At 45.9% G+C, this 25,305-nt stretch overlaps 1 protein-coding gene across 1 annotated transcript in view; it reads right to left on the minus strand.

Moving 5' to 3' along the window:
- The window catches only part of LOC124802982 (dachshund homolog 1), a 969,696-nt gene that overhangs the window by 477,113 nt on the left and 467,278 nt on the right, over positions 1–25,305 (minus strand). Inside the window, exon 4 of the mRNA XM_047264082.1 lies at positions 15,638–15,857. Coding sequence (XP_047120038.1) covers positions 15,638–15,857 — 220 coding nt within the window. The remainder of the gene's footprint in view (positions 1–15,637; positions 15,858–25,305) is intronic.

The following is a 25,305-nucleotide window of genomic DNA, read 5'->3' on the forward strand; positions in this document are numbered from 1 at the left end:
CTACGGGCGATGGCGTCTAATGAAGGAGGGGAGGCGTGCTTCGTTTTGTATGAGCAGTAACGTAGAGAATATGGAATCGATCATCAATACAACTCCTTAAATTTCGGCAGACGAAGTCGCGGAGGTTGTATTCTAAGCCGTATGGCAGCAGATGTCCTATCAACACAGAAAGGGAAGTGTCATTTTTCTCTTATGACCGTTGAAGTTTTTATTCTTCTATATGCAATTTTGTCGTCGCACAATTGTCAAGCATTTTACAAACTTACAATACAACGTATCCCTGATACGTTTATTGTATGAAAGACGTTCAATAAGAAAGGCAACATTTTTTTCGTGGAAGCAGGTTCGTTTTATTTATCGTTCCAGCAGACCGTATTATTCTCCAGTCTTTGACTACAAAATCCTATGTTTCAACATAATCTCCATTCAGTGCGACAGCCTTACGCTATCTTACTAGGAGGGTCTATATGTCCTCATGGTTCCACTCTACTAGTCGACGTCGGATCCAGCGTCTTGCTGCATCAAAACGTCCCTATCACCCATGCACGGTACTGCGTCCCGCGGAATGTATCCTTCACTGGGCCAAACAAATGGAGGTCGGAAGTTGGGAGATCATGTCTATAGGGTGGATGAGGAAGACTAGTCCAATGAAGTTTTGTGAACTCCTCTCAGGTACGCAGACTTGTGTGAGGCAGTGCGTCATGGAGAAGGAGAGGTTCCTCTGCATTTTTTTGGCGACAAACAAGCTGAACTCGTTTCTTTAATTCCCTGAGGATAACACTGCACGAGTTACAGCTTTGTGCGGCCGACCAGCAAGCGCGAGAACGGACAGGTTAGCACGACCTTGCTGCGATTATGACGATTCACCGTGCTTTTGTTTACTGCCAGTTATCCGTAGAAGTCCTCCTTGCCGAGTGGGTAAAATTCATAAATCGGCCATTGCGGAATATGCACATCAGTCCGGTGACCATGTAGTTAAGTTTTCTGAAACTACAGTTTTAAGTTGCTACCACGAACTATTATCCACGACTGTATAGGGAGGCTATTGAAATTTATAAACATGAAGATAATTTTAATAGAAAAGAAGAGGCCTTGAAATAAAGCGAGATATGGACAGTGGCGTTACAGAATCGATAAGTGATTTTTATCTATGACGGACTATATCGATAGTTACATTTTATCTTTTTCGACTAGTTTTCTCTCTGCTACTATGTGCAAGCTAGACCACGCCCACTTGCCTCGGTATTTAGGCCGCTCTCCGACACCCGACTCGTCAGTCGGCAGGACTCAACAGGACCAGCCATACCTCTGAGGATGTCCAACGTAGTGTTGGACGAAACGTTAGGAATAGAAGTATTCCATGGACCATGGCCATATAACCCGGAAGAATTATCAACAACAGTACCATCCGGTCGTGAAAGCCTTCATTGCATGATTATTCTACAGGCTATTTTCTAACTAATTTAAGTTAAATTTCTTTTTATTTGTAGGAATCTAGCACACAAATATTCGCAGTTGTACCACTAGGTTCTTCATATGTGCAGGACACACAACGACGGGAGATGGGTGCCGAACGAGTGACTCCGACTTTACGAGTCAACGCAAGTGCCACCAACTGACAACAACAAGCAACTCCGACACTACTCCTAAACAGTATCCGATGTAAATTTGCAGCGGTGTTAATGACGATGACTTGTTTAGTCAAAATGACAGTAAGGACAGAAGGATGTTTAGGCACCAATTACACAGTTCTCGGCTTCTTTCCACATCTCTTTTCTTGTCACAGGCGCTACAGACCGCGAGGGTTACTTTTTTGATTAGCTGCTCGTCTGTGGGACAAATAAAAAAGGACGAAAGCAAACTCTCTCAGGAGGAAGAACGAATGAAAAATGGAGTGGCGTAATGAAGGTGCGGCTGAGGAGTGGAGGAGATGAGGCAGGGAGACGAGAGATGATTGATTCTTGTTGGTCTTTTGCCGTCAGTTCCTCGGACTATATGAGCGTAGAAGATTGGGGAGGATGCCCGAGTATTGACTGTGTAAATATTACGGGCTCTGTTTGTATACAAAGAGACAAGGAATATATCATTCTGTCTACCTGCGTCCCGGGCCCGGGCGCCGTTAACGCGCCCCGCAACCCTCTCGGCGCGCAACCCCCTCGTCCGCAAGGGGTAGCCGTGGGGAAACACGGGGACGTCCGCAGCAGCGCGGCGCTGCAGATCGTGCCCGCGAAACATCCCTTCCGTTCTCTCCGAAGACCGACAAGGAGAAACTCGCGGCAAAGGAAAAGAAGGGGGTGAACCGCGCGTGTGCGAGTTGATTATCATTTCATCACTTTGCTTTTAATTAAAATGCAAATCTTTCATAAGAAGGATTACAGGAGGGGTAAAGGGGGTAGGGTGGGGGACGGAGGAGAGGGGTGGGCGGGGGCGGGGAGGGGGGGGGATGCTGCGGCTGCCGTCGCGGGGGCGGACGGAGCCGAAGGAGGCGGCAGCGAGACGCGCCATGCAGAACGCGGCAATCCGTGAGAAAGCGGCGCGGGCGCGCGGCCGCCCCCGCGCCGAGCCGCGCCGCGTCCTGACCCCAGTGATTAATCCACGGTGGCAGCCAGCCGACGCATTCATCTCTGTCACCCACACGACGCACACGCACACGCACGCACGCACACACACACACACGCACACACACACACACACACACACACACACACACACACACGCACATACACACTCCTTATTCCAAACCTCCCCTTCCCCGCCTCCTTCTTCCACCCCCACCCCCTTCCCGTCATCCTGTACGTATCTGGCCACTACAGAAACAGAACGCTACTTGCTGATTAGTTGTGTCTCTACGAGGTACAAATAACTGTATTATGCCATTTTGGAGTCGAGTCTCACACCTTATTACACCTTTGAGACACAGAGGGCGATTCCGTGAAGATGTTACACACTTTCAGTTATGATAGAGAGATGCTTTTTTATACCAGTCTCTGATCACAAATGAATTCTTTAGACGATGACCGGTTTCAGTCTGTAATGACCATCTTCAGATCTTTTCTACACCATGTCCTGAAATGATACGGCCATAATGGCATCTTCAAAACATATAATCAGCATAGCATCGTCACATAGATTTAAAATATGGTAGAAATTAAAATCTACGTGACGATGCTATGCTGATTATATTTATATGTTTTGACGATGCCATTGTGGCCGTATCACTTTAGGACATGGTGTAAAAAAGATCTGAAGATGGTCATTACAGACTGAAACCGGTCATCGTCTAAAGAATTCATTTGTGATCAGAGACTGGTATAAAAAAGGATTTTACAGTATTATTGCACTGTCAGAGGTATCAGAATTAATTTCGCTTATAACTTTCGCCTCTGTCGTTATCGGACCAGGATCCATTACCTCAAATCGATACACTTACATTTCTGCATCATCGTTGAAAGTTTGTACCATCGTCACGGAATCACCCTGTGTAGGGTGTACGACTATTATAGGTACAAACAAAATGGAAGAGTAGGGGGCAATGGAACAAGCAAATAATCCTAATGAACATAGGCCCGTAAACCAATGGTCTCCCCGGTACGACGTATGCACTAGTGCAATCATGCCAGTGCTGTAGCACTGTAGGTTAATGTTGCGGCTTCGCTGCTGATACATCCTCACAAGTACTTGAATACTTTACTTTCATTGATGTGTGCGCTATCGGTCGGCCGCACTTACAAACATGCGCGCCGTCAGTTACTCAGCCGCGTTTCCTACGGTTGTCACCCCGGCACTGGGGCGCTGCCACGAACGATTACTCCGTTGCCAATGGGATGCAAGAATCCCATGTGCGGAGCTCATCGGCGTGTATACTTACGTTAGAACATTCATACACTGAGCCCATTTGGTGCTTTTGCCAGTAGGATAACATTTACAGACTTTCATAGCCGGCCGCGGTGGCCAAGCCGTTCTAGGCGCTAGTCCGGAACCGCGCGACTGCTACGGCCGCAAGTTCGAATCCTGCCTCGGGCATGGATGTGTGTGATGTCCTTAGGTTAGTTAGGTTTAAGTAGTTCTAAGTTCTAGGGGACTGATGACCTCAGATGTTAAGTCCCATAGTGCTCAGAGCCATTTGAACCATTTTTAGACTTTCATAGTGGCCGGGATCTCTAAATATGCGGTGCATTGAAGAGAGACAGATTTATAAATCTTTTGTATCTGTATTTGTTCGTACATTCAGCTCTACTGTTAGCAACTGACGCTGAAACTTCAGAAGCAAAGTTAAGTATTACTATTGCTACTTGATATTAGACGTAGCATAAATTAATATCTGAATTCTCTGTCCATGAAAAGCATCTGTTCCTCGCTCCTGTATCCACTAAAGAACCACACAACGTGCAATGGAAGACAGTATGAAGCGAAGAGTGACCTTGAAGCAACCAATCATATTTCAAGTTCCGGGCCAGGCCAGCGATTGGGAGCAGCGAGACTGCAACATAAACGCGGCCTTATGTTCTGCGTACCAGTTCCCACAATGAGCAGCAAACGCAGTGTGCACATGTCGTATCTGAACTGGTTGCCATGGCTCCAGACACTTCTCAAACGAAACAGTGGCTCGTATGCACTTCATGTGTGGGCATTACCCATGGGAGACAGCGTGATTATATCACGCAAAAGAATATTGGAATGATTGACAGAGAGTCGTGCACGTGTTGCTACTTGCCTGATTAGTGATGGTATTGTGAAAATCCACATCTCACACATTTGGGCTTACGGGAACCCAAGTGGTACCATCGACATGGCACGCTAGCGTTAACATTTAGGAAGGTGTCGTTGGTGATCGGGCAACATTTCCTACCTGGCCAGCTAATCTTATGTACCGTCGTTTACGGCAGCACAAGCGCCAGCCGGTGTGGACGAGCGGTTCTAGGCGCTTCAGTCTGGAGCCGCGTGACCGCTACGGTCGCAGGTTCGAATCCTGCTTCGGGCATGGATGTGTGTGAAGTCCTTAGGTTAGTTGGGTTTAAGTAGTTCTAAGTTCTAGGGGACTGATGGCCTCAGAAGTTAAGTCCCATAGTGCTCAGAGCCATTTGAACCATTTTTGAACCTGTATTGTCGTTCTCACACTCTGTGCCTCTTTTCTCACTTAGAGCTTGTCTTCCGTGACTTTGTTGGGAGATAGGAGGCACGGTCAGTATACGTAATAAATTTCGCTTTCCACTTTTACCTATGTAGCTGTTCAGTGACTGAGATCCCTTGAGCAGCAGGGTCGTATCTACCGTACAAGTGAAATTGACAGCCACGTAGCGTGGGAAATTTTTTGCTGAAAATCTAGAAAATTCAATAAACTGGTTTTTCTGCCGTTTCACGATCATAACGGTTATACTCCTCACCAGTGTAATGATATCCTTGCTGTCAAACGGCAATCGGAACGCCTACGTACACGGGAGGCTTCTAGAATGTTGTAGAGATAGGCTCAGTAACATTGGATATCCCTGTTTCTATATCTGACGTCGTGGTCAGTGGAAACGTTCGATCTCAGAATCACCTACTGAACTTAAGCTGTTTGGCAACCTAGAATATTTTGCCCGTGATGGCGGCAGCGATTAGCTATGAGGTCACAGCACTGTACGAACAATTAATTTACAATTAATGGCCCCTGTGTTTGAGAAACGGGTTCCAGATTCTACGTGCTGCTCACACAACACACTTGACATCTTTTGTGGCTGTTCATCAGCGATACCGTTGCTTTAGCTCTTTGCCAGTCTCCGAGACAATCCCCTCCGTCACGAAAGAAAATACGTTTTCCCGCTAAAAATTCCCTTCGTGGGAGACGTTTGGCTCTTTGCGCCTCCGCGCTCCCGGCGTATTTTCGCCGCTCGCACGAGATAAATCATAATCGGACGAGTCGTGAAGAACGCCCCAGATGGTAAGTTGGCGCCTTTCTATGCGAGACGCGCGCTCGGGGCCGTTGCGTTAATCTCACTTCATCAGGCGCCGGCCTTTCCGTCGCTACCTCCTCCGGTAAACAGAATTAGCCAGTCAGCCTCTGCGACACCCCAGACAACAGCTCGCTCAGCGACTCTCCGAATTTTTTTCTTTCTCTCTTCTTCTGTTAACAACGGGCTTTGTCATAACGTGGCTGAAGGTACGAACGTGAAAAAATGAGCCTGTTCTGAGAAGAAAGACACAGCTGCTGCTCCTCTAGATCTTTGGCTGAAAACGCATACTTCATGCACTGGGTATTCTAGCGAGTTCCGATCTGATCGATCATGTATTCATTTCTCGTAGAAACGACGTTAGACGTCTCGCTTCTTACTGTACGAAACCATGAGACCTGTGGTTGCTTTCCACTTATACAGGGGATGCCCAGATGGTCGATATTCAGGGGTATGACAGGAACTACCATTCGAAACATATAAGTGTAGAAAATATGGGCTCTAAAATTGATAAAATTGATAACGTAAGAGCTATGAGCACTTGTTCATCTTCGCTACTGTCAAACAAGTACATTTTACTGAACAAGTGCGCTTAGCTCTGAAGAAGGTTAGACCAATGTTTAATGACCTTTTTTTTTGGTTCCTCACAAAACATGGAAAGTAAAGAGCTTTCAGCAGAAGAGATTTGTTTCACAGTAGCTCTTAAGGTTTGCATCTTACAGGTATGCATCTTAAAGTGATTCACGTCACATCCCTTAATACTGAGCCGGCCGGAGTGGCCGAGCGGTTCTAGGCGTTACAGTCCGGAACCGCGCGACCGCTATGATCCCAGGTTCGAATCCTGCCTCGGGCATGGATGTGTGTGATGTCCTTAGGTTAGTTAGGTTTAAGTAGTTCTAAGTTCTAGGGGACTGATGACCACAGCAGTTAAGTCCCATAGTGCTCAGAGCCATTTTTGAACCTTAATACTGAACATTTCTCCTCGGGTACCCTGGATCTCGCTCTGCTTCTTTTACTTTTTTAATTTTTTACTTTAGTTTTTATTGATGAATTGTTACCTTAGGATCGCGCTACTACTTCATTTTGTCCTCCTTATCAGGAGCTCCCATTGTCTCCAATACTCCTTCATAACGTAGTTTTGCTGTTGCTTTTGTTCTTCCGTTCATTTCCTTCCAGTCTCTAGTTTCTCTTTCGATTTTTAACCCTTTCAGACTTTCTTGTCAGTTTCGAAACATGTTCACTCTAACATGAGGCCTTCCGGGGTGTTGAACCTTTGCAGATCTTTCTGAGGTTCTTTAATCCACGTTGTCGTGGTCTTCTTGTTCCAGAGGTAATACAATATTTGTTTAGTTAGTCTATCCACTCCCAACAAATGTCCACGAAATATCAACCTCCTTTTCTTCCTGCTCTCCGAGACCTCCGCACATTCTGGTGGATTTCTTTGTTGCTCCGAAATTTTCAGAAGGGCTCCGTGTGGATCGCACCCGCGATCTTTTGTAGGTTTCTCCTTTCCGGTATCTCCTTGTTCATCGACAGGCATTTACTAGCGTACAGGCATTCTGTTTTGAGCACAGTGTTATAGCGCCTTATTTTGGAATGCCAGGACATGCACCGTCTGGTATAAAAGTTTTTAGTAAGACCATATGCACTCTCCATTTTTGAGATTCAATCGCCTATCACACCTTTTTCTAATCGAATTTCTTATAGTAAGTTAGGTTAGCGAGAAATGGGGAGGCACCAATAAGATTCGTAGAAGGAAGATTACTGGTTAATGTTTTGTCGACGTCTCGGTCAAAGGCAATAGGACATTCGCTCAGATTGACAATAAAGTGTGAAAGAAGCTCAATTTGCATGGACTATAACTGTGGAACTCCCCTCGTCACTTTACTAGCTACTAGTGCATGACGTATAATCTCACTAAGTGGCGAATGGTTTTCAAAGTTCGTTCCTAACATGATCGAGAGCAACGGAGAAACACGGAAAAGAACCTGTATTTAATGAACAGTTGGATAAGCAGCAATTTCAACATAATTCAAAACATAACATTAAAATTCTGTGTACACCAAGGATCATCTCCGATTAAAGTACTTTTCGGCTCAGTTTCAAAATAACTCGTGAGCTCCAATACTAGGAATTTGAAAATAAGCACGTAATTCTTGCGAAAAACAATAACAGTCTGCAAGTATAATATGAAATGTTGCCTGAACTAATAGCTCCTCTATCTGGAACGACGGAAAAGCGTTGAATGAAAAAAAGTGGATATTATTTTATCCGCGATGGCATCTGAACAGCCCGTTTGTTTTCGGTGATTGTGCCAAGGGAGAAAACTGCAAACAGCCACAATTTTTGAAAGAACGATTTATTTCACTGTAATGAGTTTCGAGTCTAGGCCCATCATCAGAGGCCATCAAGGATTTCTCGTACAATACTGGTATGTCGCTTGCAGCTCAGTCCGTCTCACGGTTAGGTATGTCACATATACATGAATCAGATCTCTATCAGAAGTCCTCGCTGCCCCCAGACGACTGGTCTAGGTCTGAAACTCTTGACGATGAAATAAACTGTTCATTCAAAAAGTGTGGCTTGCTGCAGTTATGTTACTTAAGAAATGTTCGCCTTGATAACACGGACAGACATCAACGTAGAAGGCAAAAGGGAAAGAACAGAAAATAAGAGATTTCAGTAACAGCAGGAACTTCATTAAGGACGATTTCTGTATTACTATGCAGACCAAGAAACTGGAGTTCTTTTTTCCAAGTGCCGTTCCCAGTGAATCACAAGGAGAGAGTGACAGCAGACTCAGATATACCGAAGCGGAAGCTCGCGACGGTAATTTGATAGCTTTAGGAGGCCGGGCGTCCAGAGGAAAGCTGCCAGCGCCCCAGAAATTGGATAAGAGGCGCAAGCAGCGAGGGAGCGAAAAGGTAGACACGGGAAGAGTCCTCGTCGCCGGCTACGCCGATTGTCTAACTGAGTTAAGATGGTGGAGGGGGGCAGGGGAGGCCAAAAGAATTTTGTCGAGTGTCTGCTGGAAGCGGGCTAAGTGGATTTGCGAGCTTAAAGCCGTACGACTGGCGCCTCGGGGCGGTAGAGCGATGTCTGCACGGGTGTCGTAGCAGTGGGTCGCGACCTCTGACCCTGTAGGACCAGGGGGTCTCACCGACTCCGAACACCTGTCGACTCTCCCGCTACTGATGGCTCGACCTCCACGTGAGCAGTATTCCTGTCCTTGACAACGGTAACTACTGTCAACTGCGTGCAGGTTAGTCACTTAAACGAGGCTCTTCGATGTCATAACTTGGAACAGCGATACTGTGTCTTGCTTGAGGATTTCTGGGGTGGAAGGGCACAGCTTATTACATTCGATGTAAAGTCACCGACGTATCAGGACCCCAACAAGAAGACCGTTGGATTCGTGTCAGAACTAGTTCTGGTAGAGGTAAGGAAGTGGGGTCTATTAGACAGTCTTGAATACGAGTACGAGGATATACAGTCAATGGACCATACTCTGTGAGTGAAGCAGACGGCTAAGGGGAGTGTACTGAAGGATATAAACAGACTCTCTGACAAGGCCACAGAGTGGCTAAATAATATGTTTAATTATGGAAAATGAAGGTGGAGAAGGGAGAAGCGAAAGGGAAACGAAGGAACTATTGATATCAGCTGCATCGGGCCTTAATGCAGAATCAGCAGTGGCGAGTAAAAATATGTGCTGGACCGAGATTCGAACCCGGGATCTCCTGCTTACGAGGCAGGTGCGTTAGCCGCTTTTTTTTCATTTAGTTCGTTGTTGATCGTTGTGTTTGGTCGCTGCGGACGTCACATGACATCGGTTCAGGTTCGTTGTTGATCCTTTCACTCAGTTTTTTTTTTTTTTTTTTCAGAGGCCAACCAGCTCTCTGACCCAACACGCTGAGCTACCGTGCCGGCATCCGCTGGGCCACTCGCACACACCGTTTATCGTCATTGCGCGGACTATCTCGCCACTCCTCCCAGCGGAACCACATTCGCACCTAGAGCCTCTTTTCACAGTCTCCATTCATGTCCTCCATGCTCGCTACATTTGAGATTCCCGCAAGAGGTCCAACGCGATTGTGCATCCACACTGAAGGTGGTGGATTCATTGTCCATAGAGGCGACCCAATATACGAATGCCTGGTGTCTGTTCTTCCACGCATGTCCGAAAGAGCAGACATCATGCATTCATTTAATAAGTGTAGTATTGTATAGCGTCATAAGAGCATACGTAAAGAATATTGCATCTCAGTACAGAGCTATAAGAATAATATAGTTAATGCATTATGTGGTGATCGCCTTTGCAAATGCCGAAAGAATAAATAAATAAAAATAATAATAAATCGACTGATGCAATAGTAGCTTCAGGTGCTCCACAGTGTAATTTTAAATATGAATGAGTTGGAAGACCAAATAACGATAACGGAATTCTTGCAGGTGGTGCTCTTATCTGTCTGAAAAAAGCTGCACGAATATTCAGTCAGATTTTGATAAGATTTCATAGTGGCGCAAACATTAGTAAATTGCTTTAAACGTTACGAAATATAAAATTGTTCACGTAATAAAACTCTCCAAAGCAGTATATCAATGAATCACAACTGGAAATAGTAGACTCATAGAAATATCTCGGTGTAATGATCTGTGGGAATATGAAATAGAGTGACAGGCTAAAGCAGGTGACAGACTTCGATTTATTGGGGCGATACTGGCAAAATCTAACAAGTCTACAAAGGAAAAGCACTATTAAAAACACTCATCCTAGAAATTACTCAAGTGTGTGTGTGTGTGTGGGGGGGGGGGGGGGGGGGTACACCAGATATAATTAACAGGAGGTATTGAACGAATACAAATAAGGACATGTTTTGTTTGAGTCTCATGGTAAGTCATAACCTGAAAAAGCTAGACGTGTTGGAAGGACGATTTAATATAAGTCGGAGGAGCAGTTCCGAGCTGGAGACGGATGGAAAGTATAAAGCAGTCTACCAGAAACTGGAAAGAATTTCGGAGGCCATGGCTTGCAGGTGGCTCACGTTTGTTGGTCATCTATACCGGATGAACGAAACATAGACTAACCAAACAAAATATTCACCAATTTCTCGAAGAAGAAGGAGCTGTTAACATGGATTAAGGAAATTAGGAATGATTTATAGGTTCTTCCTCATGTTTTTGTTTCCCATTCTGTCTTCCGTAATATCCATTAGCTGTTGATTAAGTTTCTTGATAAGGGTTGGAATCTAAATATTTTGGAGCATATTTCCACAGAGCATCTTCTCTATTTGTGGAATTACTTAAGGAACATTCAGGATGGCAAGATTACGTAAAAAAGCCTGAATCCTCTTACACGAACAGTTTCTGTCGTTATTTGGTTTCATTTTAGCGAGTGAGGTAATCGAGTCAATCGAACATACCGAACGTATTTCTGTGCGAATTAGAAAATGTTTTCCAGGAAAAAATTGAGCTGGGTTCTCAAACTAACGGTTTCCCACTAACAGTCTTCAACTCTCGTGCCAACTTGCTGAAAAATGGATGCTGCTCAGGGCTTCTCTTCTTTTTTTAACTGTGCTCGGGGCATAAGCTCTCAACAGCATCATCATTACCCAATCTTGTCTTCACTAAATGGGCTCTCCCTTACGCCAAAGTTCAATGTCTACTTCAAAATTACTAACGAACGCTCTCAACCAATCACTGCTTCGCTAGATAGCGTAGATTAATTTTCTGTCGTACCTTGGCAGAAAATTCTTCTCGTCTGTGCTGGAGACTTCACTCGTTTCCTTCGTCAATTACGTAACAATGGCAGAGAAGGCGCGTGGCCCTTACCGTGAAGCCCTATTGATTCAACTGTGTGCTCAGCGGTTTAAGGGAGCTATTCTCCGGGGCTTCTTCCTCTCCCCAGGAAAACCGAAATCTGGCACATCCCTTCTATAAGATTATTGTGTGTTGTTTAAGCGTAATACAATTTTCCAGCTTGACGATACTTTGGCGACAGATTTTTCTGCATCGCAGACAGTTCGTGCCTCACTTAAAAGAGGTCCCTTGCGTTCGCTAATGTTAGGAGTAGCACACCGGTGTCATGGGACCCACTTGCACTTTTTCAAGCACGAAATTCGAACAACGTGTGTGATGCGAAGATTTTTTTAAATCTATGGTGCAGCTATTTCGTGACGCACAACGTGCTACATAATTATATGCAGTAGATTAAAATACCCTGAATTTTCATGACACATGATCTATTACAGGTGAAACTGCGACTAGTCTGGGATAATCACGGTCCTATCTGCCTCCGTAACTTAATGGTTAGCGTGTCACCATCTTCGGCCCATCGTAACGTGAAAGAAACATCGAGGCATGAGAAACTTCTCAAAGTATATACATATGATTCAGACGAACAATGTGACTGACAGTTTCTATCAGAACAACACCCAATGAGAGAATGAGACTGGCCACGCGTTCCGTTGTGTTCACTGCTGGGATAACGTTCTAGTATCTTTCACGTCGGGTACCACAAACAGCTGTGAAAAACTCTACCAGTAATGTTACTCTTATGATTCATTTTCGTTGTGTGCTTTGTTTCTCCATGCGAGATGTTTACTTTGCATATAAGACTGCCTGAATCTAACAGTGGAAGTGCGCTGGCTAGTTATTATGCAGTTACTATCCTGCTAAGCTATCTCGTTGCTATATTTTACCAGAAAATCTGGCAAGGCAGTCAGAGCGAAACTGGACAGAGAGGTTAACGCTCAGTAATGTAGCCAACGAAATGTAGTGAGTCTCAGGGTAGAAACATCACCATTTATTCGGTTACACAATCAAAGACATCGCTGTCTTCGTATATATATGTTGGAGCAGGTAAAACTACTTACTGTTGACGTGCATGAGACAGACAATTTCTGTTATCGAAGGTAACTGTTGCGGATACAATTTCCTGTTTATTGCTGTCTTGTGTCTGTCCGAGAGCAGCAGCTGAAGTCGGCAAATTCTGTGAACTTCTCCGTCAACATTAGTATATTTTACACCTCTATTTTGTCTTTTCCGGCGAACTGACCAAACTAAAATGTCCTGGATTCGCAGCTGTGTGAGTTTAATGAAACAGCGCGACAACTGTACGAGTGTCACTCATAGAACGTAGACCAGATGATGATAGGAGTGATTGACACTCATCGAAACACTGCACAATTTTGACGAACTCACCTGCTTGGAATCACGATAAATTTACATATTTTTAGAACCCTATGGCTTTGACTATGATGCACTTGTAGATATTATTTCAGTTTCGAAGAATGTATTCCATCATCAGGTAGTAACTGTTGTTCTTAGTTAACTTGCACAAGTCTGTCCTGCGTTTCTTTAAATGACTCTAAACTGAACAGGTTTATTTTTGAAGGGGAAGTTTTGAATCAGAATATTTGTAACTGTTACTTATCACCCTTTTCACGTCTAGCGATGACAGATATACCGTATGCGAAGCATGTCAACTTGGACCACAGTTCGGAGCCCGCATTAAACTGGCTAGGTAAGTCAATTGAGAGATCGGAAGAAGGCAGCGGCATACCGCCTACAACAGGACCAGGTGTAGCAAAGTATGGTGGTTCAAACCAATCTTCGGGCTATGTAATGATACTGTACCAACAGCCGTTATTTTGATATTGCTTCACTAGCCTAATAAAACAACGCAACTATAACGGTTGTTGATAATGTATTATTATATTTCATCAACCAGCGGCTGTACCATGGTCCTGAGCCTAAAATCGGGCTGTACTTAATCTTCGAGCTCGGGGGAACTTTACTGTGTTTTAGAGTTCTTACAAACAATGAAGCTTACACTCTGGAACGGAATGAGCGCTCTTTTCAAACTTCGTGACAGATAAAACATGCCTGCCAGAGTGGGAATCAAACTTTGCTTTTCACTAGCATTGTTCTTACAAGACTGAGTTGCTCAGGCATGAAGTGAGGGCAGGCCATGGACACTGCCCGCTAAACTGAAGATTCCGAGTTCGAGTCCCAGTGCGACACACAGTATTAAAACAAGGTTATTCATATGTACTTCTGGGGCTTTAGAAGAAGACTGCGAGGAAACTACAAGACGTACATTCCAGATAAGTGCGATTAGGACTCACTCACCAAGCGTTCCGGACAAACTTAACTACGTTTATGGATAGTTCATCCACCCTGGCAATCGAAAATTTCGACGAATCTTGCCTGTTGTCGACATTTATACTGGATACATATCGGTTCTGGGAATTCCAAGACTTTCGGCAATGTTTTAATTTTAAGACTGATGTCAAATAACAAATGACAAAAGAAATATTTTTTGTGTGATACAAATTGGTAATGTTCGGATTTTCCTTTTTCCTTTACTTGTACCATAAATCTGTGTTTCCTCCTGAATTTCATGAGTTTTGGTCGACGGACAGTACGCTATAGATTTTCATAGGTGCGTTTGCAAGTATCAAAATATGTGATATACATCGCCATATCTTTTTATTGCATTAACTTAGAACCTTACATTTACTACATCGCCAAGGGACCATTAGACCTTAGTATGTGACGTAGATTTCAACTTGATACATCTACCCGTTCCAGAAAAGAAAGGTGTCTTAACAGACGGGTGGACAGACAGACGGTCAGATAACATAAGACAACATTTTTCTTTACATGTGGGACAATTACAACTTACCAGTTTTCCGACTTTTCGTTTACTTGGACTGTGAAACATTGCTTCTTGCCAAATTTTATGATTCTAGGCCAAAGCGATTTACCCTACAGGTGTTGATGACTGAGTTTGCATCAAAATATGTTACGCGAATGGCCTTATCTATTGATTCCAATAACTTAGAAACTTAAGTTTTTTACACCGCCAAGTAAACGCATCCCTTAGTATGTGACACAAATTTCAACTTGATACGACTACCCGTTCCCGAGAAAAAGTGTTTTAACAGTTGGACAGACAGACAGACAACAATGTGATCCTGTACAAGCTCCGTTTTCAACAGTTGAGGCGTCTGCCCCGATAGCTGAGTGGTCAGCGTGATGGATTGCCGTCCTACGGGCCCGGGTTCGATTCCCAGCTGGGTCGGGGATTTTCTCCGCTCAGGGACTGGGTGTTGTGTCGTCTTCATCATCATTTCATCCCAATCCGGCGCGCAGGTTGCCCAATGTGGCGTCGAATGTAATAAGACCTGCACCAAGGCGGCCGGACCTGCCCCGTAAAGGGCCTCCCGGCCAATGACGCCAAACGCTCATTTCCATTACCAGTTGAGGTACGGAACCTTAGAAATGACACATATCAGTGGATAGTGCGTCTCTCCAAGTCTCAATACGTAATACGCACTGTGGTGCAGCTGCATTAAGGGGCGAGCGTGTCGGAACATGTAGAGAAATCATCTCGCCGTTCTGTCGCATCGAATTAGTACGCGCATGCAGATAGGCAACCCAACCAACAGACTTCCGACGCGGGCAGCTTAGTGCCTTTCGAGGCAGTTCGTTCACTTCAACGAATTGTACGCACTTATTGACGTTTCATACACCACTAAAGGCGCCCACACTAGGCACCTGTAACACCTGTTAAAAACTTGGAGAGCTTGCAGAGAAAGAAAAAGGGACAAAAAAGTCTACACGATTACTGCCTGATGATGAGGTACAATGTTCGAAACCAGTCGCACAAGTAGACAGTGGCTCAGGGATGGCGTACTGACCTGGCGATGGCCTCCATGCCGGGCATGGCGGGCTGGCCCTTGATGATGGAGCCGTCGGCGCGCTGAATGCCGTGGTGCGGCATCCCCGCGGGCGACAGGATGGCCGTGTGCGCCGCCGCGGGGTGGTGGTTGAGCGGCAGGAACTGCATGTGGTTGAGGTGCGTCGGCGGCTGGTTGTACCCGTTGGCCAGCAGCGGAGACTTCTCCATGCGCGGCGGCTCTGCGCGGGCACACAGAAACACCAGGCGGTCAGCGAGTGGCTCTCCGGCAGAAGGCGCTGGTAAGGTTCACAAAACACACACAAGGCTAGAAAGCCCCAAATATTGACGTGTACATACCGATGAAATGTTAAGCTGGAAAAAAATGTTACCGACGAGCTCTAATAATTTAGTTCAGCTACACTACTGACCATTAAAATTGCTACACCAAGAAGAAATGCAGATGATAAACGGGTATTCATTAAACAAATATATTATACTAGAACTGACGTGTGATTGCATTTTCACGCAATTTGGGTGCATAGATCCTGATAAATCAGTACCCAGAACAACCGTAATAACAGCCTTGATACGCCTGGGCATTGAGTCAAACAGAGCTTGGATGCCGTGTAAAGGTTCAGCTGCCCATGCGGCTTCAAAACGATACCACAGTTCATCAAGGGTAATGACTGACGTATTGTGACGAGGCAGTTGCTCGGCCACCATTGACCAGACGTTTTCAATTGGTGAGAGATCTGGAGAATGTGCTGGCCAGGGCAGCAGTCGAACATTTTCTGTATCCAGAAAGGCCCGTACAGGACCTGCAACATGCGGTCGTGCATTAACCTGCTGAAATGTAGGGTTTCGCAGGGAGCGAATGAAGGGTAGAGCCACGGGTCGTAACACATCTGAAATGTAACGTCCACTGTTCAAAGTTCCGTCAATGCGAACAAGAGGTGACCGAGACGTGTAACCAATAGCACCCCATACTATCACGCCGGGTGATACGCCAGTATGGCGACGACGAATACACGCTTCCAATGTGCGTTCACCACGATGTCGCCAAGCACGGATGTGACCATCATGATGCTGTACACAGAACCTGGATTCATCCGAAAAAATGACGTTTTGCCATTCGGGCACCCAGGATCGTCGTTGAGTACACCATTGCAGACGCTCCTATCTGTGATGCAGCGTCAAGGGTAACCGCAGCCATGTTCTCCGAGCTGATAGTCCATGCAGCTGCAAACGTCGTCGAACTGTTCGTGCAGATAGTTGTTGTCTTGCAAACGTCCCCATCTGGTGATTCAGAGATCGAGACGTGGCTGCACGATCCGTTACAGCCATGCGGATAAGATGCCTGTCATCTCGACTGCTAGCGATACGAGGCCGTTGGGATCCAGCACGGCGTTCCGTATTACCCTCGTGGACCCACCGATTCCATATTCTGCTAACAATCATTGGATCTCGACCAACGTGAGCAGCAATGACGCGATACGATAAACCGCAATCGCGATAGGCTACAATCCGACCTTTATCAAAGTCTGAAACGTGATGGTACGCATTTCTCCTCCTTACACGAGGCATCACAACAAAGTTTCACCAGGCAACGCCGGTCAACTGCCGTTTGTGTATGAGAAACTTTCCTCATGTCAGCACGTTGTAGGTGTCACCACCGGCGCGAACCTTGTGTGAATGCTCTGAAAAGCTAATCATTTAACCTGTCGGTTAAATTTCGCGTCTGTAGCACGTCATCTTCTTGTTGCAGCAATTTTAATGGCCAGTAGTGTATTTTTGTTCATCGTACAATTATTAGTCTTGAAACAACCTGTTAACACATTTTTCACATTTCCACTCAGCAACGCCAAAATTCTTTTTGGGGTAACTCATCACAAAGTAAGGAAGTACTGATTGCATGGAAAATAGCAGTAAGAATAATATGTGTTCAAGCACATCTATATTTTTGGAACCACTTCAGGGAGTACTAACTACACCTTTACAGTACATATACACGAGTCCCAAGAGAAATGGTCAATATTCAGCACATATGTGAGGAACGCTATTTCGAAGTAAAAAAGTGTAGTAAACATGGCTTCCAAAATGCACAGTTTAAGAGTTCTGAGCACTTTCTCATCTTCTGTAGTGTGAAACAAATCTCTTCCACTGCAGGCTGTTTGCTTTCCATGTTTTAAGAGGTGGTAGTACGGACCGAAACCAAGAAAAAACGTCCAGTAAACGTGAGATCTGAAGTGGATATGTAAAGAGCTATGAGCACTTGCTCATCTTCGCTATTGTGAGACACATCTCTTCTACTGAACGAGTAGCTCACTCTTAAAGTATGGGTTTTAGAGCCCGTGTTTAATACACAATTTATCCTTGTTCTGATCTATAGTACCTCCTCCGAAAACGTGGGAGGCAGACAGCTTTCAGTAGAAGAGATTTCTTTCACAGTATCTAAGATGATGATGTGCTCATAGCTCTTAAGGAATGCATTTTGGAGCCCTTTTTTTTAGACAATATTTTCTTCTTCTGGTCCATGTTACCTCCTCCCAAAATATGCGAAGCAAAGAGTTTGCAGTAGAAGAGGTTTGTTTCACAGTATCGAATATAAAGAAGTGTTCATAGCTCTTAAGATGAGCGTTTTAGTGCTCATGTTTACTAGACATTTTTCGCTTCGAATAGTAGTTCCTGTCATATCTCTGAATTCTCACCATTGCTCCTGGTGCACCCTGCATCTGGTGAAACTCGTCATGAATAATCCACCATGATTTGAGAAGAATAATGGCCTCCATACGCACAACACTAGAAGGAAATATCACTTTCATTACTCAGTATTCAAGCTGTTAATGGTTCAGAAAAGAGTTCAGTATGCCTTAACGAAAATTTTTCATCATTTACTGAATAATTACTTAATAACATAAAATTTCTGACAGGTAGGAAAGCTAGTTCTGAATTTAACCTAAAGTTATTTCTTTTGAACAAGTCTTTCTCCATAGACAAATTTTTATTTAAGCACTGAGTGCTTGTAAAAAGAACTAGTTTGAATTGTAGTTGGATGAGCAGGACTGAAAAATAATATGTTCATTAAACTACAGTTTAGACTAGTGTGCAATTTAAGAAATTATAAACAGCCAAAATGTAACCATCCACAGAAACTCATCATTCATACATATGCTTAAACTGATCCTTCATTTCATAAAAAAAAATTGTTAAAGTGCTGTATGGAACATGCAACGAACTAATTAACCAAGCAACCTGTAAAAGTAAGTCGTGTAGAGATTACAGCATTACGCAAGCTTTGCCATAAATGAAAAACACTTCGTGCATAGTGTGACACTCTGAACTGGCAACGCAGAATCGCTTTTTTCCAGTATCCAAATATCAGTATCAGGCAATGCAAATGAATTTAATGTAACTGACAAACATGAAGGGGACTTTTGAGAGGTAAAACTGTGCAACTTGCCTGCGTTGTAAACAATGCTCCTCCTAAAATCATCGGCCGTAATTTCCGTTTACAGCTACAATTTCATGCTGCACAGCACTGCATTCTCACTCGCTGTCGGCAACGAAGGTTCAGAAGCTGTCGTCCGGTACGTCGCACTCTTACGGTGACAAGAGTTTTTGCCCGCAGCTCTCCAGCACTGTTTGAAACACTCATTTGTCAGGTGACACATGAGTGGAATAATAACATGTCTAGACCTTGTATTTTCGAGTGGCTCGTTAAATGGTTAATTTCTTTTTTTATTTGTGAACTACTAGCCCAGAAGGAGGAGAGTAACAACGGTTCATGGCTTGTTACGTGGAACAGAATGTGGCATCCAGGATATTGTTCCTCTTTATGATGTTTGTTGTTGTGGTCTTCAGTTCAAAACTCAGTTCAAAACTAACCTGGTGTAGCGCTAAGAGCTAGTATATCCTGTGGCAGATTCTTCATTCTGACTAACTACCGCAGCTTTCATCCATTTCAACCTGCTTACTACTATATCCATACTTTGGTCACCGTGTACAGTTTTTACCCCCACAACACATCCCTCCATTCCCAAAACGACATTCCTTGGCGCCTCATGATGTGTCCTAACAACTGGTCCCTTCTTTTACTGGAACTTTTTTTTCCTCCAATTCAGGTCAGTACCTCATTTACCACCTCATTCTTTTGCATTATATACTGCTTACATCCTGAATAAGACGGTACATTTGCTCTACGGAGAGGGTATAACACTAAAGGGCTTCGATTTTCTATTTAGCCGTGTGCAGACAGTAATCCGCGGTTTCATCTGCTTCGAGAGATGTGTAATTGAGAAGAGTGCAACAAATGATGTCCCAGTTTTTCCTCTGATGTTGTTTGTTCTACCTGTTATATCTTTATCCTCGTCGTGGGTTGCGTCTTAGACGAGGTATTGTCTGTCTGTAAAATGAAGAGGGAGCGGTCGAATCCCCGCGCTCTGTAGCTCTGTACGTCACAAGTTACACCTTACAGGCTGTCCCATAAGAACATATCGGTGCTATCGCTTGTTTAAAATTAGGGGGGACGCAGTGCGCAGACGCCTGGAGAATGCTTACAGGCACTAAATGCGTTAACACTGTACCAAATACAGAAATCAGTAACTAATATAACTAACTCAAGAAGCGTACACAAACGGAACCTAGGTAAATCACAGCACGGCACGCTGCACTGCTTGCCGGGAAACTTGTTTCTTAGTCATCCTACACGGCTGTTGTAGCGTTCTTCCTGGAGAGGTCGTTTCTCCACCACAAGCGCTGCTTCCACTTCAGTTTGCAGGCAGACTGTATTAGCTACGATACACTTGCTGCAATACTTTATAGCGGATGCTGATGGTATGGTAGTTTCATACAACAGTAGAAAATTAGTAAAGCTATTCTGTTTGTAAAACATACACGGATCAGCCAGAACCTTATGACCAGCTACCTATGTTCACCTTCCTTACGGGTAAGAGCGACGACGCATCGTGGTATGAAAGCAGTGAGACCTTGGTAGGTCGCTGGAGGGAACTGGCGCACACAAGTCTCTTAATTCCAGTAAATTCCGGGTAGCTGGACGATGAGCTCTGACGCCACATTCAGTCACATCCAAGATGTATTCTGATTCAGATCTGGTGAGTTTGGGGGCCAGCACATCAACTGGAATTCACCACTGTATTCCTCGAACCACTCCATCACACTCCTTGCCTTGTAACATGGCGCATTATCTTGCTGAAAAATGCCACTGCCGTCGGGAAACATGATCGTCATGAAGCGCTGTACTTGGTCTGCAACCGACGCACGACACTCCTTGGCCGTCATAGTGCCCGACACAAGATCAACTAAAACCACGGATGCCCACGTGAATGATCGCCAGAGCATAATGGAGCCGCCGCCAGCTTGTCTCGGTCCCGCAGTACAGATGTCAAGAAACTGTTCCCAGGAAGACGACTGGTTCGAGTCCTCCCTTCTTCATGCTGAAGAAGGATCGGGACTCTTCAGACCCGGTTAAAGGCGCTGCAGTCTGGAACTGCAAGACCGCTACGGTCGCAGGTTCGAATCCTGCCTCGGGCATGGATGTTTGTGATGTCCTTAGGTTAGTTAGGTTTAACTAGTTCTAAGTTCTAGGGGACTAAAGACCTCCGAAGTTGAGTCCCATAGTGCTCAGAGCCATTTTTGAACTCTTCAGACCATGCAATGCTCTACCATTGCGCCAACGGCTAGTCCCAATGGTCACATGCCCATTTCAGTCGTAGTCGCCGATGTCGTGGTGTTAACACTGGCACGTGCACGGGACGTTGGCTGCGGAGGCCCATCATTGGCAGTGTTCGGGGCACTTGTGTTCAGATACACAGTACTCCATCCAGCATTAAAGTCTGATGTTAGTTCCGCCACAGTTCACCGCCTGTCCTGTTTTACCAGTCTGTCGAACCTACAAATGGCTCTAAGCACTATGGAACTTAACATCTGAGGTCATCAGTCCCCTGACTTAGAACTACTTAAACCTAACTAACCTAACGATAGACAGACACACCCATGCCCGAGGCAGGATTCGAACGTGCGACCGTAGCAGCAGCGCAGTTACGGCGTGAAGCGCCTAGAACCTCTCGGCCACAGCGGCCGGCTGTCCAACCTAAGATCTTCGACATCTGCAATGAGGGTTGTCCGCCCAACCCCACGACGTCTGGTCGTGGTTTCACCTCGGTTTCGCCACGTCTCGAGGCCACTCACCACAGCACTCCTCGAACACCCGACAAGTCATGCAGTTACCACCGAGCGAGGTGGCGCAGTGGTTAGCACACTGGACTCGTCTTCGGGAGGACGACGGTTCAATACCGCGTCCGGCCATCCTGATTTAGGTTTCCCGTGATTTCCCTAAATCGCTCCAGGCAAATGCCGGGGTGGTTCCTTTGAAAGGGCACGGCCGACTTCCTTCCCCGTCCTTCCCTAATCCGATGAAACCGATGACCTCGCAGTTTGGTCTCTTCCCCCAAACGATCCAATTCATGCAGTTACCGCGAAATGCTCGTGCCAGGCGTACGGGTCATCACAGTCTGCCGTCGGTCAAACTCAGATAGACCGCGGGCCTTCCCCATACCACACACTGACAGCACCCTTACTGTACTACATGCACCGTGCGTGTGTCTGACGAGCATCCATTCCTCGCCAAGTGACGCTGCTACCGCCTGGACTGGTTTATATCGAGAGTAGGTCGGTGGTCGTGATGTTCTGGCTGGTCAGTGTGTGTGTGTGTGTGTGTGTGTGTGTGTGTGTGTGTGTGTTTTTTTTTTTTTTTTTTTTTTTTTTTGGTCACTATGTATCAAAATGTCCACGATAGTAGTGGGCGAGAGCAAGGAAGAGAGAGTGAGAGAGAAATAGAGACAGAGAGAATGAGAAACCCAGACGGAAGAGGGGGAGCGAGAAGTGTTCTAGAGACGTGTGGCATGTAAACAAAGCGCTTTGGGAGCGGAGCGGTCGGTATCGTCCCAGCAGCAGCAGCAGGGGAAGCCTTGGTGTCGGAGCATCCGCGGGGTCGGCGGGTCCTTTACACGGGGCGCGGTGCGCGCTGCGGCCGTTTCCTGATTACAAGGCGCCGGCAACAATGCCGCCACTTGCCGCGAGCCCCCCATTGTCGCGCGGATGGCGGCTAGTTAGCCCGTCAGACGAAAGGGCCGGCACAATGCGCACACAATGCCAGTCGTACTTCACGCGGCGCTCGGCTAACTCAGGGCGCACGGCGCGCTGCCGCGTCGCTTTCAGCCGCTGTGACGGAAGCCGGCTGTGGGCTGCCTTCCGCCCGCTGTCCCGCGATTGTGCTCGTGATGTACGAGTCCCGATAGCAAGATATCCGCTTAGCGCGCCAGTCTGCATACTCCAGTCCAACGCGGGGCCGCTTCCATACTGTTTCGAACACGACACCCTCGGGCCGCATTTGCGCAAAGTGATGCACGCGCAGATATCCAAGTCGACCCGTTCCAGACGGGAAAGAAACGTGTAATAGTTCTGCACTAATTCGCAATTCTATTTCCTTCTTCTAATCTTTCTTTTATATGGCAAGGGCTTTATCTAGACCATGCCCACTTTCCTCGGTATTTAGGGCGCTCTCCGACGCCCGACTCGTCAGTCAGCAAGACTCAACAGGACCAGCCATACCTCTGAGGATGCCCAACGTAGTATTGGACGAAACGTTAGGAATAGAAGTATTCCATGGACCACGGCCATATAACCCGGAAGAATTATAAACCTCGTTAGACGGACGAGACCAGTGATATAACCACTACGTCACTTCAAGAGGTCAAAAGGGCTAACAGCTTACCTCTGCACCTCGTAGATACGTGTATGTTATGCAGCGAATAAATGCCTGCAGTGTGATCGTGCAGGCCTGCTGACATACGAATGTGATGGGGTAATACATAAGGGCCGCAATAAACATGCACACGAAACCAAGTTGTCCATTTGGAGTCAAACAAAAAAAATGGTTCAAATGGCTCTGAGCAATATGGGACTTAACATCTGAGGTCATCAGTCCCCTAGAACTTAGAACTACTGAAACCTAACTAACCTAAAGACATTACACACATCCATGCCCGAGGCACGATTTGAAACTGCGATCGTAGCAGTGGCGCGGTTCCAGACTGTAGCGCCTAGAACCGCTCGGCCACTCCGCCTGCTACTGTTAAAAACTGGTCAACAATATCCGTTACAAAGTTTGATATGACCATTAACACATTTTATCGTTGTTAATTCGTCAGTTCCAATACTATACTCCAACTTTTTGCGTCTCGGATGGTCTCGCACAAGCTTTCACATAAGTGGCCTTAGCGAACTGAGGTGACCAGACGTGACGTCCATTGTGAATATAACGTGACGTGACGTTCCGTCCAGTGTGAATACGCCCTGACGTTACGGTGACATGACCTCACGGTTCGCTGACCTCTTGTGTGAACCGGCCTTATTGGTACCAGACTGATGAGCAAAACTCGGTCTCACAGTGGATTTCCTTGAGCTTCTTCCAGAGAACCTCAACATGGCATCTGTTTTACCTGCAGTTAACTTTATGCGGTCTTTCCCCTTCAGGTCACTTGGTGTTTACGGTTTCATTGCACTTTAGCTCTTTCCTGACGGCTACTCCTGGGTATTTTACGGTTACTTGTAGAATATACATATAAACTGCTAAGTGTGGAGAAAAGTGGACACACTGCTCTGTAGGTTTTCGCAGACGGTGCTGGAGGAGAGCTGTTGTTGTCGCGCCGGCCAGGTTAGCGCGCCCCCTAGCGCCGTGATTTATGGCGCGGCCGGCGTAATTAGCGAACCGGATTCTCGGCCACGTCTGCGCGCCACCCCCCACGGCACCCTCGCTGCCAAATGCCAGCCAGCCGTCGCTGTGACTTTTCCATTCCGCTCTGCCCTCTGGTTTTTTCCATTTGCAGCTCCCCGCACTGCTTTGTATACACGCGAAAGAAACTCTGTTACATCTGCCGTAATGATAGCTTACGACTGCGGGCCGATTATACGGCTGCAGCTGCCGCGGCGCGCGCGCCCTTCGTGCCTAGTCGGCAAAACATCTGATGTATGCGCCGCCGGGTCCCCAGCAAGGGGTTGTCCCAACGCCCACTGCTGCCCGGGTTGTTGCGACTTGTCGTGGCGGACCCTCGACTAAAAGGCTTATCATTTATATGCTAAGTGGCCACTCCAACAATTCAAAAATGCTTACTGTCTGTAAACTCTGCCTCTAAAACTATGTAACTCATGAAAAGAGCACTTTTTTTTTCAAATGGCTCTGAGCACTATGCTGAGGTCATCAGTCGCCTAGAACTTAGAACTAATTAAAACTAACTAACCTAAGGGCATCTACAACTACATCTACATGACTACTCTGCAATTCACATTTAAGTGCTTGGCAGAGGGTTCATCGAACCACAATCATACTATCTCTCTACCATTCCACTCCCGAAAGGCGCGCGGGAAAAACGAACACCTAAACCTTTCTGTTCGAGCTCTGATTTCTCTTATTTTATTTTGATGATCAAAAAAATGGAACTTAGAACTAGTTAAACCTAACTAACCGAAGGACATCACCAACATACATGCCCGAGGCAGGATTCGAACCTGCGACCGTAGCGGTCGCTCGGTTCCAGACTGTAGCGCCCAGAACCGCATGGCCACTCCGGCCGGCCGCACGTTTTTTCACTTTATTAGGTAGCCATCACT

Source organism: Schistocerca piceifrons, chromosome 6 (assembly GCF_021461385.2).
Source record: "Schistocerca piceifrons isolate TAMUIC-IGC-003096 chromosome 6, iqSchPice1.1, whole genome shotgun sequence".
Lineage (NCBI taxonomy): Eukaryota > Metazoa > Arthropoda > Insecta > Orthoptera > Acrididae > Schistocerca > Schistocerca piceifrons.